At 43.7% G+C, this 15,877-nt stretch overlaps 1 protein-coding gene across 5 annotated transcripts in view; it reads left to right on the forward strand.

The window, feature by feature from the left end:
* The window catches only part of itsn1 (intersectin 1 (SH3 domain protein)), a 217,143-nt gene that overhangs the window by 119,609 nt on the left and 81,657 nt on the right, over positions 1-15,877 (forward strand). For all 5 annotated transcript variants that reach the window (XM_059650194.1, XM_059650193.1, XM_059650197.1 and 2 more), the window contains 3 exons: positions 3,920-4,152; positions 6,358-6,517; positions 8,559-8,764. In XM_059650194.1, the coding sequence (XP_059506177.1) occupies positions 3,920-4,152; positions 6,358-6,517; positions 8,559-8,764 (599 nt within the window). The remainder of the gene's footprint in view (positions 1-3,919; positions 4,153-6,357; positions 6,518-8,558; positions 8,765-15,877) is intronic.

Here is a 15,877-nt window from a genome sequence, read left to right on the forward strand (position 1 = left end):
AAAGCTTCGATTAGCGGTCACATTGATGATGTTGCCTAGCAGAATAACAAAACGTGTGCACACCACAGAGCAACCAGCTCGGCGAGCTAACGAACAACTTGCACAGATAATAAAATGTGAGGCTGGATGAACACAGCAGGCCAAGCAGCATCTCAGGAGCACAAAAGCTGACGTTTCGGGCCTAGACCCTTCATCAGAGAGGGGGATGGGGGGAGGGAACTGGAATAAATAGGGAGAGAGGGGGAGGCGGACCGAAGATGGAGAGCAAAGAAGATAGGTGGAGAGGGTGTAGGTGGGGAGGTAGGGAGGGGATAGGTCAGTCCAGGGAAGACGGACAGGTCAAGGAGGTGGGATGAGATTAGTAGGTAGCTGGGGGTGCGGCTTGGGGTGGGAGGAAGGGATGGGTGAGAGGAAGAACCGGTTAGGGAGGCAGAGACAGGTTGGACTGGTTTTGGGATGCAGTGGGTGGGGGGGAAGAGCTGGGCTGGTTGTGGGCTGGTTGTCTTCCCCCCCCACCCACTGCATCCCAAAACCAGTCCAACCTGTCTCTGCCTCCCTAACCGGTTCTTCCTCTCTCCCATCCCTTCCTCCCACCCCAAGCCACACCCCCAGCTACCTACTAATCTCATCCCACCTCCTTGACCTGTCCGTCTTCCCTGGACTGACCTATCCCCTCCCTACCTCCCCACCTACACCCTCTCCACCTATCTTCTTTGCTCTCCATCTTCGGTCCGCCTCCCCCTCTCTCCCTATTTATTCCAGTTCCCTCCCCCCATCCCCCTCTCTGATGAAGGGTCTAGGCCCGAAACGTCAGCTTTTGTGCTCCTGAGATGCTGCTTGGCCTGCTGTGTTCATCCAGCCTCACATTTTATTATCTTGGAATCTCCAGCATCTGCAGTTCCCATTATCTCTGAACAACTTGCACAGTTGTCTCTGCACTCAAAGGACTCGTGAAATAATGTGACGGGCCCTTGTTTATCATGGCTACATCAAAATATGTGTTAAAGTTTTGAGATTTTTATTTCTTTTGGGTTTGAATTTGGAATTTCCAAACAAATTTTTGGTCAAACTTGAAATCCATGCCCTTACTTATGATGAATACTGTACTTATTGTGCTCAGCTGTTGGTGCTTATTGTTCAAGTGAATGATTGATTACTGGCACAATGATACACTTAGACTCATCTGAATGCTGATATTGTGTAACAACACTTACCCCTGGGCAGATACACTGGGTTGTTTCGAAGGTGTATGTTTTAGAAAAAGAGAGGTTTTATCCAAGCTTTTCATAATGTACCTAACAGGACAATTTGTAAGGAATGCTAATGTAAGGTAGGAGTAACATTTTGTACTGTATGTTAAGAGACTTGTTGATTGGTTATTGAATAGTTTCTTAATTGGATGTGTTGTCATTGGAGATTTACCAAGTAAAAGGCCAAGTCACCACAGTCCCCCAGCACCAGAAGGCTGCACTCTTCTCATTAGAAGGAGATGACTGGTGATTTAACTTGAGGGTCATCATACCTAAACTGAGGGGAGAAGGTGGAGCCTTCAAGGTGTAAGATAAGTGATGACTCACAGTTGACCGTCAAGCGGTGTTGAAATTTTAAGCTAGCTGTGCCGCCTTATGAGTCCACAAACTGCCCTTAGAAATTAACCAGAGAATGGCAAACTGTCGCCTGTTTTGTTGAGTTAACCTATTGAGAACCTACATCACAGTGTGCTTTTGTTTTCTTGGCGCAAGGAACAGGGCCCTGAATATTTTTACATGTAACTTCCAACCAAAAACTTGTGAACTAAAGAAGAGATGGTGACTGGAAAGAGCACAGAGCAGACAGCAAATCACTGCTACTCGGGGCAGTGGACAGCATTTGCTAAAGAATGCTGACCATGCAAAGAATTGACAACTATTTTAGGGTTGTCTGTCTGCCTCACGTGTGGCACACTTGTACATGCTGGAAGCTGCATATTGATACTGAGGCTACTGTCCTTGCAGACTGTGAAAACATATATGCACAAGGCTCCTCCTATAACTCAACAAAGTAATTGACAGCCATTTCTGAGTTCGCATTTCTCAGGGTAATGCCTTGACTAATCCAACACCCACCTAACTGGTCTAACGTTTTAAACAAAGCTTGGCACTTACCAGTTAGTCATCATTGGCAATATTTCTACCCAGGACAGGGTAGTCCATTCTGTACTATCTTTGTGTACAGCTAAACATTTTCCATTTACCTTGGTGTTTCTTGCAAACTGTCCTGATGAGTACAAGCAAAGCTTCAACAACATGTCTTTGTTTGGTGATGTACTCAGATTCTATACTACGAAACAAGTAAAGAGATAGCTGACATCCAAATTTCAAGTGTAACTCTGTCTAAATTGGTTGTAATGTTTAGCTGAGCGATGACTGTGATACTGTCACACTTTATTTGTGTCCCCGAGGCAAAGGATGAAATTCTCTTTCAATTATTTATTTGTCTTGACTTATGTTTGATTTAAGTTCCAAGCAGACGAATCTGCGACAAAATTGCCATGTGTTTCACATGAAGGGTAATTCTCAGAGCCTTGACAGTTGCCCTTGTAGTGGAAACGCCATGATTGTGAACTGCGAACTTTCTAATGTGGAAAGTAGCTACCGTCTCTTTAATTTCTTATACCACATTTTAAAATGCCAAAACTAAGAGAATATGGCAATTAGGGACAAATTCAAATGGGAGTGAGTCGGTGCTTCTAGCAAATTAATACTTAGAGACAAATAATTTGTGCAGAGTTAATTTAGGGCTTAGTTGTTTTAATAACTGGGAATTTAATCTCCCAAAGGAAGGCATATTGCCTATATTCAGAAAACTAAATGTGGTGATGAGATGGGAATGGTGCATTTTCATGTGTCAGTGATGTATGTTTGTGATGTCGATCTGTAATTTCACCTGCTAGCATTTTTCAAAATCCTCTCTCTCGCGCTCCCTCGTGCTTTCTTTCTTTCTCTCTTTTCTCTCTCTCTCTCTCTCTCTCTCTCTCTCTCTCTCTCTCTCTCTCTCTCTCTCTCTCTCTCTCTCTCGTGCTTTCTCTCTCCCCCTCCCCCTCCCCCTCCCCCTCCCCCTCCCCCTCCCCCTCCCCCTCCCCCTCCCCCTCCCCCTCCCCCTCCCCCTCCCCCTCCCCCTCCCCCTCCCCCTCCCCCTCCCTCCCCCTCCCTCCCCCTCCCTCCCCCTCCCTCCCCCTCCCTCCCCCTCCCTCCCCCTCTCCCTCTTTCTCTCGCTCTCTCTTTCTCTCGCTCTCTCTTTCTCTCGCTCTCTCTTTCTCTCGCTCTCTCTTTCTCTCGCTCTCTCTTTCTCTCGCTCTCTCTTTCTCTCGCTCTCTCGCTCTCTCGCTCTCTCGCTCTCTCGCTCTCTCGCTCTCTCGCTCTCTCGCTCTCTCGCTCTCTCGCTCTCTCGCTCTCTCGCTCTCTCGCTCTCTCGCTCTCTCGCTCTCTATTTCTCTCTCGTGCTCTCTCCCTCGTGCTCTCTCTCTCTCTCGTGCTCTCTCTCTCTCTCTCTCTCTGTTGTGCGCGCGCCCTCTCTCTCTCGCGCCCTCTCTCTCGCGCGCCCTCTCTCTCTCTCGCGCGCCCTCTCTCTCTCTCGCGCGCCCTCTCTCTCTCTCGCGCGCCCTCTCTCTCTCTCGCGCGCCCTCTCTCTCTCTCGCGCGCCCTCTCTCTCTCTCGCGCGCCCTCTCTCTCTCTCGCGCGCGCGCCCCCCCCCTCGCCCTTAAATTGTAATTCAAATGTAGTAGCTAAGGTTTAGCTGCTAAGTTAGACTAAATTCTAATCTTGGATAAAGCTATGAGGATATTTTAGGCCCAACTCTAGTCTGCTCTTTTTGACGCACTTCTTGTTTTGGACCTTGAAAATTACGCCTCATTTCAATGCTGCAAAATTGTTTTTGACAGGTGGATGAAAGTCAGACCGGAGAACCGGGATGGCTTGGAGGTGAACTCAAAGGGAAAACTGGATGGTTTCCTGCTAACTATGCAGAGAAGATTCCGGAGAATGAAGTGCCACCAAATTTGCAATCAGGAGCGAAGCTTACTGCAAAGATTGCACCTCATACAGTGGCTGCAAGTGTTGTGCAACCAACAACAGAGCCCGCAGTGTCCTCCAATTGGGCAGATTTTAGCTCAACGTACGTACAAGTGTGCAGTTTTCAGCTTCCTCAAATGCAACTGCTGTTATTTAATCAGGGCTGTAACATCTTGGTGTATAACAAGCATATTTTTCATTGAATGAATGTACACAGATGGTTAAGTGCAAATTAAGCAAATCATTTGACGTCAAAAGGCACTTCCGTTGGCACATAAGCTTTTCAAAAGCTAAAAATATTACTGCAGCCTTTGCACTATGTTTTCTAGCCTTAAGATTTATTTTGTTACGCTGTCAGGATTGTGATATCCCTTCCATCAACCCTTCAAAGTCTTCCTGGGTTATGGTTTCAGAGTACCACACAGCCTGTTGTTAACTTGGGTGGTTAAAGAAGGCTTAATGTGACTGATGATAGTATGAGATTAGATTAGATTCCCTACAGTGTGGAAACAGGCCCTTCAGCCCAACAAGTCCAACCGCCCCTTGGACCATCCCACCCAGACCCATCACTCTATAGCCCACACACCCCTGAACACTACGGGCAACTTAGCATGGCCAATCCACCTAGCCTGCACATCTTTGGACTGTGGGAGGAAACCAGAGCACCTGGAGGAAACCCGTGCAGACACGAGGAGAATGTGCAAACTCTGCACAGACAGTTACCCGAGGCTGGAATTGAACCCGGGTCCCTGGCGCTGTGAGACTGCAGTACAAACCACTGAGACACCGTGCTGCCCTCTTTAACAAGTGCCTCCTCACTTTAACATCGTCTTTTCCTTCATGGCCACTGCTCAGTTACTCTTTGGGAAAGTGATCTAATTAAGCCCTGAGTTGTCAACATCTGATTACTTTTGAGTTTGGGTGGTCTTTAGATTTGAAGTTCTTTCCCAGCTCCTGGTCATTTTGGAAAAGTACAGTATTTCTATTGCCTTAAGACTTTGACAGTTATTCACTGACTTTGATATACATGGATAAGTGCATGCTTTTATAGACAAATTTGCACTTTAAACTGATATATTAATGATTTTAATTATGGTATTTTATTATAAATTATTTGCTTCAGTTTATAATAGCAATATTCTATTATGCTGTAGTTAAAGCTGCACAGTCAATCTTGCATCATTCTAAACCGCAACTTTGTTTAGAAAATCCGTTCAAATAAGTAGCTTTATTACCTTCAGTACAGTGATATAAGTTCAAAATTGTAACAAGTATAAGCTTAATTGCAGAAGATAGTTAAATGCCAACAAATCATGTGATAAGGTACAATACTGGTCAAAGCTTGACCAACTCAGGGTACAAACATTACAGTTCATGTAAGAATTTGAAATCCTTGGCTCTGTGTGATTAAAATAAACTTGTCTTGAATATTTTAGTTTTTGTATTCTTTTGCCATAACACAATTGTCAAAAAGTGTACTAGGAGATATTGCTGAAAATGCTATCACAGCTTTTGCTCTCATTTGGACAAATGAAAGGCTACTGCATTTCAAGAGGACAACAATTTATATTACACAGAAAAAGCCAGCGAGTGAAATGGAGATATGCCTGGCCGTTGTACCTTTATCAATTGAACAGAAGCTTTAGCACTCATATTTTCAATGACAAAGATGCAGCTAAACAGTGTCTATTTGCCAACCAATCAGCACCTACCTTTTGATAGTTGGTATTCTTGCATCTGTACAAAAGCTTGAGCAGCATTTTTATCAGTAATTTTCCAGTTCTGTATTATAAGTCACTGGTTTGAACAATGCGGGGAGAAAAAAGGACCAGTTGGGATGGTAATGTCAAGTGGGCGACTGCATTTATTGGAGGAGTGTTGACACGAAGAAGGTTAAGACATGGCTGAATGAGCAATAAAGAGATGGTAAGGTCAAGTTGAAATGGAGATTAGAGATGGGAAATCACTGAGGAATGGAATTTACTTGGTGCCGAGACCACTAATGTTTCTTAACTCTTTGTGGAATCTGCATGGATAATGATGAGTGACCGCATTAACACTCATTTGAAAACCAGGCATATTGTGAAGAATGTGTGCACAGGAGCAGGAGTAGAGACCAAAGTGAGATTTGGTGGTTTGGGCAATGCCAGTGATGCAGGGCGTAGTCTTACATGGATGCTTTGGTCAATGGAACGATGGCCTCCTCTAAGTTGAAGTTTGAATAAGACCATTTCAGTATGAATTTTTTTTTAATAGCAGATTGTATAATAAAGCAGCTTGGCAAACTTTGTCCTTTGTTTTTACTTAGATGGCCCACAACAGGCAGTGAGAAGCCAGAGAGTGATAATTGGGATGCCTGGGCAACACAGCCATCATTAACTGTTCCTAGCACAGGGCAACCTCGGCAGAGATCAGCCTTTACCCCAGCTGCTGTGTCTGGATCATCTCCATCACCTGTATTGGGCCAGGTAAGTAGTGAATGCAAAAGAGCACATTGTCTTACCATAGTTTAGGTGTGAAATGTTGTTAAATGTTGGGCCCCACACCTCAGGAAGGACATACTAGCCCTGGAGCCTGTCTAGCGGAGATTCACATGGATGATCCCTGGGATGGTAGGTTTAACGTATGGTAAACGGCTAAGGATCCTGGGATTGTACTCATTAGAGTAGGTTTAGAAGGTTGAGGGGAGATCTAATAGAAACTTACAAGATAATGTATGGTTTAGAATGGGTGGACGCTGGGAAGTTGTTTCCGTTAGGCGGGGAGACTAGGACCCGTGGGCACAGCCTTAGAATTAGAGGGGGTAAATTTAAAACAGAAATGAGACGACATTTCTTCAGCCGGAGTGTGATGGGCTTGTGGAATTCATTGCCGCGGAGTGCAGTGGAGGCCGGGACGTTGGATGCCTTCAAGGCAGAGATCGACAAATTCTTGATCTCAGAAGGAATCAAGGGCTATGGGGATGCAGTGAAGTAGAGTTGAAATGCCCATCTGCCATGATTTAAATGGTGGAGTGGACTTGATAGGCTGAATGGCCTTACTTCCACTCCTTGGTCTTATGGTCTTAAATGTAAAAATGATAGGATTCAATATTAGTATGTGACAACAGTTGAATTACTTCTGTGTGGTGGACTCAAATTCAGTCAAGGCTGAAGAACAAGTCTCTTTAATGGCTGTAGGGTGACTGAAATTACTTCGGACACTCAGCCCAACTCTTGGTACAATGGGTTCACAGCAAAAGAATACTAAATGGGATTTCTTGCTCAGACTGAGAAAGGTTGGCTGTATGAAGGTGTTTATTTAATGCAGAATGAGCATTTTAAAACATTTACATTGAAAATATGGAGGCAACTATTTTATACCCATCTGGCTTGTACCTTGCATGGAATGGGTTAGTGCTGTATCTTGGGTGTCAAACGCTTTACTGTTTCAGTTGACCTGTCTTACTGGCCTAAGCACGAAAATTCATCCAAATATTTGTAACATTTCCATGGAACCTCTGCCAGCGCAGTCTTGGTGATTCCTGAAAACTGAGCAGTTCATCCATATACATTGAGTGACTATTTGGGTCATAGAGATATACAGCATGGAAACAGTCATGTGGAAAATCCTAAGCCTATCTCTGGTTTGTGTAGTTTACAATGATTGTCACCCCACGTAATCTAACGTTATGATGAGTTATGTTTCCCACTGCTGACCCTTTTGAGTGGTGTGCGTTTTAGCTATCAGATGAAGAAAAGATTGTTCGTGATGCAGTGACAATTGGATTGTCAAACGTCACTCAACTGGCAAGCAGTGTATAAATTTGAACAAGATAATGGAGGGAAACATGACCATTGAACTGCGTCCCTGTAAGAACTGAACAGAAATTAGGAGAAAATTGAAAACCACTTAGGTATTTTAAACTGTTATTTTTATCTTCGGCTAGTTTGAAATAATACACTCCTTTGCCCCCTCCATCGCAATAAGCATTTCATGTTTCTCTGTTAAGTTTTGCATTGATCGTGGTGTTGTATTGAATTTTATACATTTTAACCATTTAAGTACAATTTCCTATGTTAATTTTCATGAATTGGAGAGCTTAATTGTTTTTGGTTCATAATTCTTATTTGGTAAAACCTGATTTGAATTTTGTGAACCAGATTAATACTTAAGTGTACCCAATGAGGCAAAAATAGTCTATGAAACTAAGCAGTGGATCAAAATATGGATTTAATTAGATTCCCTTCTTTTAAAGCAGGTGAATCCCATCTGTGGCTTTTCTGGGCTGAGAAGCTTGGAAAGGGCTCTGTTTAGTCAGTGAAAGATCATTGATAAATTATCTTAAAATTTTATAAATTACCTGTTAAAACATCACATAAAAGCATTCAAGTACTTGAACAAAATATTGCTTTTCCTTATGTCATTCAGTCATTGTGGACTGTTGATGCTTGTGGTGATCAGTAAATACTGAAATACAGTCAGAACTGGAATACTGTATAAGACTTCCTCTTCCAAATTATTTGACAGGGGGAGAAGGTTGAGGGACTTCAAGCGCAAGCATTATATCCTTGGCGGGCAAAGAAGGATAATCACCTCAACTTCAACAAAAATGATATAATTACAGTTTTAGAACAGCAGGATATGTGGTGGTTTGGAGAAGTTCATGGACAGAAGGGCTGGTTCCCCAAATCCTACGTGAAACTCATTTCAGGACCTGTAAGAAAATCCATCAGGTATGTTTGCTTGCATTTTTTTTTGATGTATTAACTATACTACTTCGTTACCTCTTCCTTGATGCTGTCCTGATTGCCACATTAATATGACAGATATCAGCAAAAAATAAACCCTGAAAATTGAGAACTTGTTATCTGTAGCAATATTTGCTGTTTGATTGTCCCTCATATTCTGAAGGAAATCCGAATGTAATTGGATTAAGAATTGTAATCTTTTGGTCTACATATTATGCATACCTAGTTACTTGTGATCAAGTTTGAGTTTTAATGAAATCAAAAGTTGAACAGTGAGTGATGCTTTGTCAGGTGCTAAACTAAGTAAGAATCACATTGGGTGTGACTGACAAAAATAGACGAGTGGCATTTCAAAGGGAAAGGTTGGTTAATATTCCAGGTACAGGGAGGCCAATGTTTGAGTCCTTCCAATTCGATACAGCGTTCACATGATAGCTTTCATGTACTTTGATACCCAGATTTACCTCACTTACAACCGTCCTGTCTTGCTAAATTACCAGTTAGCTTTTCTGAAATACAGTACTGGATGAGAAGCAGCTTCCTATAATTAAATATTACGAAGATTGTTTTCAATCCTATTCCAAGATCTGTCTTCCAGCTCTTGATTCCATCCCTCTCCTGGGCAGCATTGTCAGGTTAAACCAGTTTGTTTACACCTTGGTGCCATATTTCTTAGTAAGATGAGCCTCTGAGATCATGTCATTCACCTGTTTTCACTTCCATAATATTGCCTGAGTTTGCCTTTGTGTCAAGTCACCCGCTGCTGAGATTTGTAACTTTAGACTCAACTTTTCCAGAGCACTGTGGCTGGTATCTCCCGTTCTACGCTATGCATCTGTTTTTGTTTTCCCTGGAAAGAAGAAAATGTCATTAGCTGGTGTGGTGTTGAGCTGTTGTCACCAACTGCTGCAGTCCTTGAGGTGTATGGCTTGATGTGTTTGATGTTTTCTGTTCTCCTTTGGAGGGCTGAGAATGGAAACAGTTTCCCTTTGCTACTTGTGTCTGGTGCCATTTTTTCAGGTCAGCCTCCAGACCTGAATTGCTGAAGATTTGAATACCTGTGTGACTTAATTCACACCTTTCCTTTCTGTGGAGCCTTGGTGACTGTGGCATGACAATTGAGATCTTGCTTGCCATGTGTTACATTATAGCCATGTAATCTATATTCTGAAAATCTGCAGTTATCACGTTAAAACTTTGACATATCTGGCTATTTTTTAAGCTGGAAACCAGGACCCATGTGTTGGAAGTATCTTGGAAGGGGTGGACTCCTCTCCCTTCATACTACCCAGTGCAATGGGCTTTACATGTGTTTTTGCAATGTGTAATAAATGTGCATTTTCAAGTTCATACCAGTCAAACCTTACTGATTAATCATCACCTCAATTTTATAATTGAGACCTTTTTATATATTTTCAAATCAACCTGTTCAGAGATGTTTTTCCATCTTTGGAGCAGGTGAGACTACAGCCTGGACCTCGTAGTCAGAACACTACCACTGCATCACAAGAACCCTTAATTGAGATGTTTATAGAAATCTAGACACTTGATTTGAAGGTCAATCGCTGGCCGATATTAAATCATCTGATTGGGAAATAGTTCTAGTTTATTGGCCTATGCCATTAGCTTTTGGAGCTCTACCAGTGAGCTGGAATACAATGTGTTATCTCAGTACGATAAATGAAACTTGAAGCTGTAAAATGCAGGCGACTTCGTTTAAACAAATGTCATGCGTAGGTTTACTTGAAGTCATTACTCAAGGAGTTCCACAAGGAATGATTTAAGAGCACTGACTCCATATGTGGTAGTTAAATGCATTTGGAAGCAAGCTGTCTTAACTCACAAATTTGTTCGAATTCTTTGAGAGGATGAATAAATTGGCAGATGCAGACCATCCATGACAAGGGGTGAGGAGAGAATTTGGATTTACGGAACTGAGGCCCCATCTCCTGAAAAGTGAAGTTCCAACATAGGGATATTCTTAAAATTTTGAAGCAGACATCTTTTTCAAACATATTGCCACTGTAGCCTTCATCAGAACTGAGAAGAACATGGGCTCAATGCCCACAGCTGTTGCTTTTTCATTTGATCGTATCTGTCTCTATAGTGTAGTCAAATTTATGACAAACAACACAAACTTCAAACTTTGGAATGACAGAATAGATAAATTAAGAGCCTGGGTAAGCCATTAGGCCCTTGAAGATTGGTCTGCTGTTCAACAAGATCATGGCTGATCTGTTATAATGGGAACTGCAGATGCTGGAGAATCCAAGATAATAAAGTGTGAAGCTGGATGAACACAGCAGGCCAAGCAGCATCTCAGGAGCACAAAAGCTGACGTTTCGGGCCTAGACCCTTCTTCAGAGAGGGGGATGGGGTGAGGGTTCTGGAATAAATAGGGAGAGAGGGGGAGGCGGACCGAAGATGGAGAGAAAAGAAGATAGGTGGGGAGGTAGGGAGGGGATAGGTCAGTCCAGGGAAGACTAACAGGTCAAGGAGGTGCGATGAGGTTAGTAGGTAGGAAATGGAGGTGTGGCTTGGGGTGGGAGGAATGGATGGGTGAGAGGAAGAACAGGTTAGGGAGGCAGAGACAGGCAGGGCTGGTTTGGGACGCAGTCGGGGGAGGGGACGAACTGGGCTGGTTTTGGGATGCGGTGGGGGAAGGGGAGATTTTGAAGCTGGTGAAGTCCACATTGATACCATTGGGCTGCAGTGTTCCCAAGCGGAATATGAGTTGCTGTTCCTGCAACCTTCGGGTGGCATCATTGTTGCATTGCAGGAGGCCCATGATGGACATGTCGTCTAAAGAATGGGAGGGGAAGTTGAAATGGTTCGCGACTGGGAGGTGCAGTTGTTTATTGCGAACCGAGCGGAGGTGTTCTGCAAAGCGGTCCCCAAGCCTCCACTTGGTTTCCCCAATGTAGAGGAAACCACACCGGGTACAGTGGATGCAGTATACCACACTGGCAGATGTGCAGGTGAACATCTGCTTAATATGGAAAGTCATCTTGGGGCCTGGGATAGGGGTGATGGAGGAGGTGTGGGGGCAAGTGTAGCACTTCCTGCGGTTGCGGGGGCAAGTGCCGGGTGTGGTGGGGTTGGAGGGGAGTGTGGAGCGAACGAGGGAGTCACGGAGAGAGTGGTCTCTCCGGAAAGCAGACAAGGGTGGGGGATGGAAAAATGTCTTGGGTGGTGGGGTCGGATTGTAGATGGCGGAAGTGTCGGAGGATGATGTGTTGTATCTGGAGGTTGGTGGGGTGGTGTGTGAGAACGAGGGGGATCCTCTGCTCCCACGATGAGGCATTCCACTCCCGCACATCCCAGATGTCCAAGTTCTTCAAGGACCGCAACTTTCTCCCCACAGTGGTCGAGAACGCCCTTGACCGCGTTTCCCGCAACACATCCCTCACACCCCGCCCCCACCACAACCGCCCAAAGAGGATCCCCCTCGTTCTCACACACCACCCCACCAACCTCCGGATACAATGCATCATCCTCCGACACTTCCGCCATCTACAAGCCGACCCCACCACCCAAGACATTTTTCCAACCCCACCCTTGTCTGCTTTCCGGAGAGACCACTCTCTCCGTGACTCCCTTGTTCGCTCCACACTGCCCTCCAACCCCACCACACCCGGCACCTTCCACCGCAACCGCAGGAAGTGCTACACTTGCCCCCACACCTCCTCCCTCAGCCCCATCCCAGGCCCCAAGATGACTTTCCACATTAAGCAGAGGTTCACCTGCACATCTGCCAATGTGGCATACTGTATCCACTGTACCTGGTGCGGTTTCCTCTACATTGGGGAAACCAAGTGGAGGCTTGGGGACCGCTTTGCAGAACACCTCCGCTCGGTTCGCAATAAACAACTGCACCTCCCAGTCGCGAACCATTTCAACTTCCCCTCCCATTCTTTAGACGACATGTCCATCATGGGCCTCCTGCAGTGCCACAATGATGCCACCCGAAGGTTGCAGGAACAGCAACTCATATTCCGCTTGGGAACACTGCAGCCCAATGGTATCAATGTGGACTTCACCAGCTTCAAAATCTCCCCTTCCCCCACCGCATCCCAAAACCAGCCCAGCTCTTCCCCTCCCCCCACTGCGTCCCAAAACCAGCCCAGCCTGTCTCTGCCTCCCTGACCTGTTCTTCCTCTCACCCATCCCTTCCTCCCACCCCAAGCCTCACCGCCATCTCCTACCCACTAACCTCATCCCACCTCCTTGACCTGTCCGTCTTCCCTGGACTGACCTATCCCCTCCCTACCTCCCCACCTATACTCTCGTCTCCACCTATCTTCTTTTCTCTCCATCTTCGGTCCGCCTCCCCCTCTCTCCCTATTTATTCCAGAACCCTCACCCTATCCCCCTCTCTGATGAAGGGTCTAGGCCCGAAACGTCAGCTTTTGTGCTCCTGAGATGCTGCTTGGCCTGCTGTGTTCATCCAGCTTCACACTATTATCATGGCTGATCTGGTTATGTTCTTAATTCCACAGTCCTGTCTCCTCATCAGAGGAGTCAGTGCAGGCTTGATGGACTGATTGGCTTCTTTCTGTTGGGATTTTACAAAGATAACATAGAATAAACCAGATAAATTACGATAATATGAATGTAAAGATGTTTTAAGTATGTTGTAATATATCCCATTCATCCTAAGAATTTTACATGTCACAAAAGCACCTCTTACACTGTATTTGCATTGGTGAAAAATCACCACCTCTAACATTTCTGTAGGCTAAATTTAACTCTGATTTCTGCTTCCAGTTTGGAAAATCTGAGCCTGTAGCTGGAGTTTTCACATTCTTCGAGTTTAAATGCACTTGGCTTTAAATAAACTCTTCAGAATTTTATCCAAACACTTTGTCCGGGTACTATTAATAACCACCTCCTTTCAATTTACTGTCTATTTTCTATCTTTCCCCTTTCTCAGGAGCACTGCTTTACACATCCATCAGTACCAATACTTCTGAAAAACTGCCCCAAACTGAAAAAACATTTTTTTTAAACAAGAGATTACACAGCGTGGAGCTGGAGGAATATAGCAGGCCAGGCAGCATCAGAAGAGCAGGAAAGTTGACATTTCGGGTCAGGAACCTTCAGAAAATTTTTTTTGCAAGCTATTGCTGTTTCCACTAAGCTTAAAAAAAAGTTTCTAACTGAAGCCTTAATGTACAATTGCTTACCCTGTCTGGTTGTACAATCTTATGCAAATAATAAAACCATTCATCCTGAAACTTACTGCCCGATCATGTTTTAAAGAAATCACTATCGCTACCCTTACAAGTTAACCATCAACCTAGTTTAGACACCCAAAGGAAACTCATGTCATTACTTCAAAAAACTGCAGAATTAAAATAAATGATACTAAAAGGTATATAAATCTCACATCCTTCATCGCAATATTTATTATGTCAGAATCAAAGGCTTTTAGGATTAAGGTGATTTTTTAAAATCTAAAATCTGCTCTTGAAATGTATGCATCACTGGCCAACATTTATTGTCCATCCTAAGTTGACAGTGGTCAGTCCATTTGATATTCTCTATTTCCAGAAGGCTATGCAAGTTCAGTCTTCAGCTCAAGACATTTGTTGTGATTTTCAATTATTAACAACATCAGGTATGTGGGCAGCATGGGTGATGACATTGAGGTTGGTGGTCAGCCGTGATCTCGAGTAGCAGAGTAGGCTTAAGAGGTTAACTGACCTACTTCTATGTTCCTAGGACAGTATTTCATGTCTTGACTAAAAGTTGAATTTTTTGGTCTAATGGTGCTAACCTGTCAAATCAATTAAATCAGGTCAAGACTGTGAGAATGTTACCTTGTATACTGTCTGTAGACAATGTGGACTTGTTCTCCAAAAGGCCACTGCTGTGTTTTGCTTTTTTTTGTCAGCCTCACAACACTTGCCTGCTCGGCTTACAAGAAGAGTCACTACTTGTGCTATGCATTGGTGGGCTACTGGGAGCTGTGGAACTGAAATACAGCCCACGGAATGCAAATTGCATGGTATTGAGAGACCAAGTATATGAGTTTAAGATTTTCATTCTGCCCCCTCACTCAGCTTGTTTATTCATTAAGAAATTCAGTATTTGAATAAGTCATAGGTAACAAAAAAACACTTCATTTTCAAAATTCTCTTAAGCACTCGCATGTTTTTGAGTTTAGTTTGATGCTTGGGTAGAGCTTAGAGAAAATACTGGAGGATGGTAGGCTTTTCAGAATGCAGCTTGTTGGCAAACATGTTGTTCCTGTGCTGTTACAGACAATAGGCTGTACTTCCCAAAGAAAATACATTGCTGTTTTCACAGAAATCTTGGCATATTGATCTATTTGGGACAGTTGAAAGTTAATATCAAATTTCACAGCACTTTCTAATTGTAAAAACATTTTTCAGGCAGCTTGTTTTGCCATTCATGTCCAGTTGTGTTCATGCTGGATTGTTTATTTGAATACATTCTGAAGAACAGAAGGACAAGATTTAGAACTCATGACTGTTCTGGGTTTGGAAGAAAATGAAGCTTTTGTTTGAGATTGAGATTCAAAGTTCTCCAGTGCATTGGGTACATGGATAATTGACTCATATAAAACAACACAGATCAAACTGGACACAGTAGACACTGATTTGTTTTTGAAATTTTGGATGTTTGTTGCCATGGTAAGGTGTGCATTTGTGTCTCTGACCTGTTGAAAATTGCAGTGAACAGAAGTTAATCAGGAACAGGTGTTGAATGAAAGCTTGGCACTTCACTGCATTGAGCTAAATTTGAGAATTACAGATGGCTTTGATAGCTGAAGTTTGGGAGCAAATTGTCAACCTCCTTGTTCACAAGATCAGCATGTGGTACTGATGCATAAATTAGAAGGAGCCAGACGAGAAGCCTTGTACTAGAAAAGTATCTTTGCAGATATGTTTTAGATAGACCTATTTTCATTGATAATTAATTTGATTTGGAAGACATTTTTAAGCAATGCAATCTTTCTCAGGCACTTATTTTGAAAATTGATGCTTTCGCCCACAAGTTAACAAATGTCACCGAAATTCAAGTTTGATTCTGCTGGCCCTAAGGGCAGAAATGAGGTGATAATCCAAGTCT

The sequence above is a fragment of the Stegostoma tigrinum genome, chromosome 12 (assembly GCF_030684315.1).
Source record: "Stegostoma tigrinum isolate sSteTig4 chromosome 12, sSteTig4.hap1, whole genome shotgun sequence".
Lineage (NCBI taxonomy): Eukaryota > Metazoa > Chordata > Chondrichthyes > Orectolobiformes > Stegostomatidae > Stegostoma > Stegostoma tigrinum.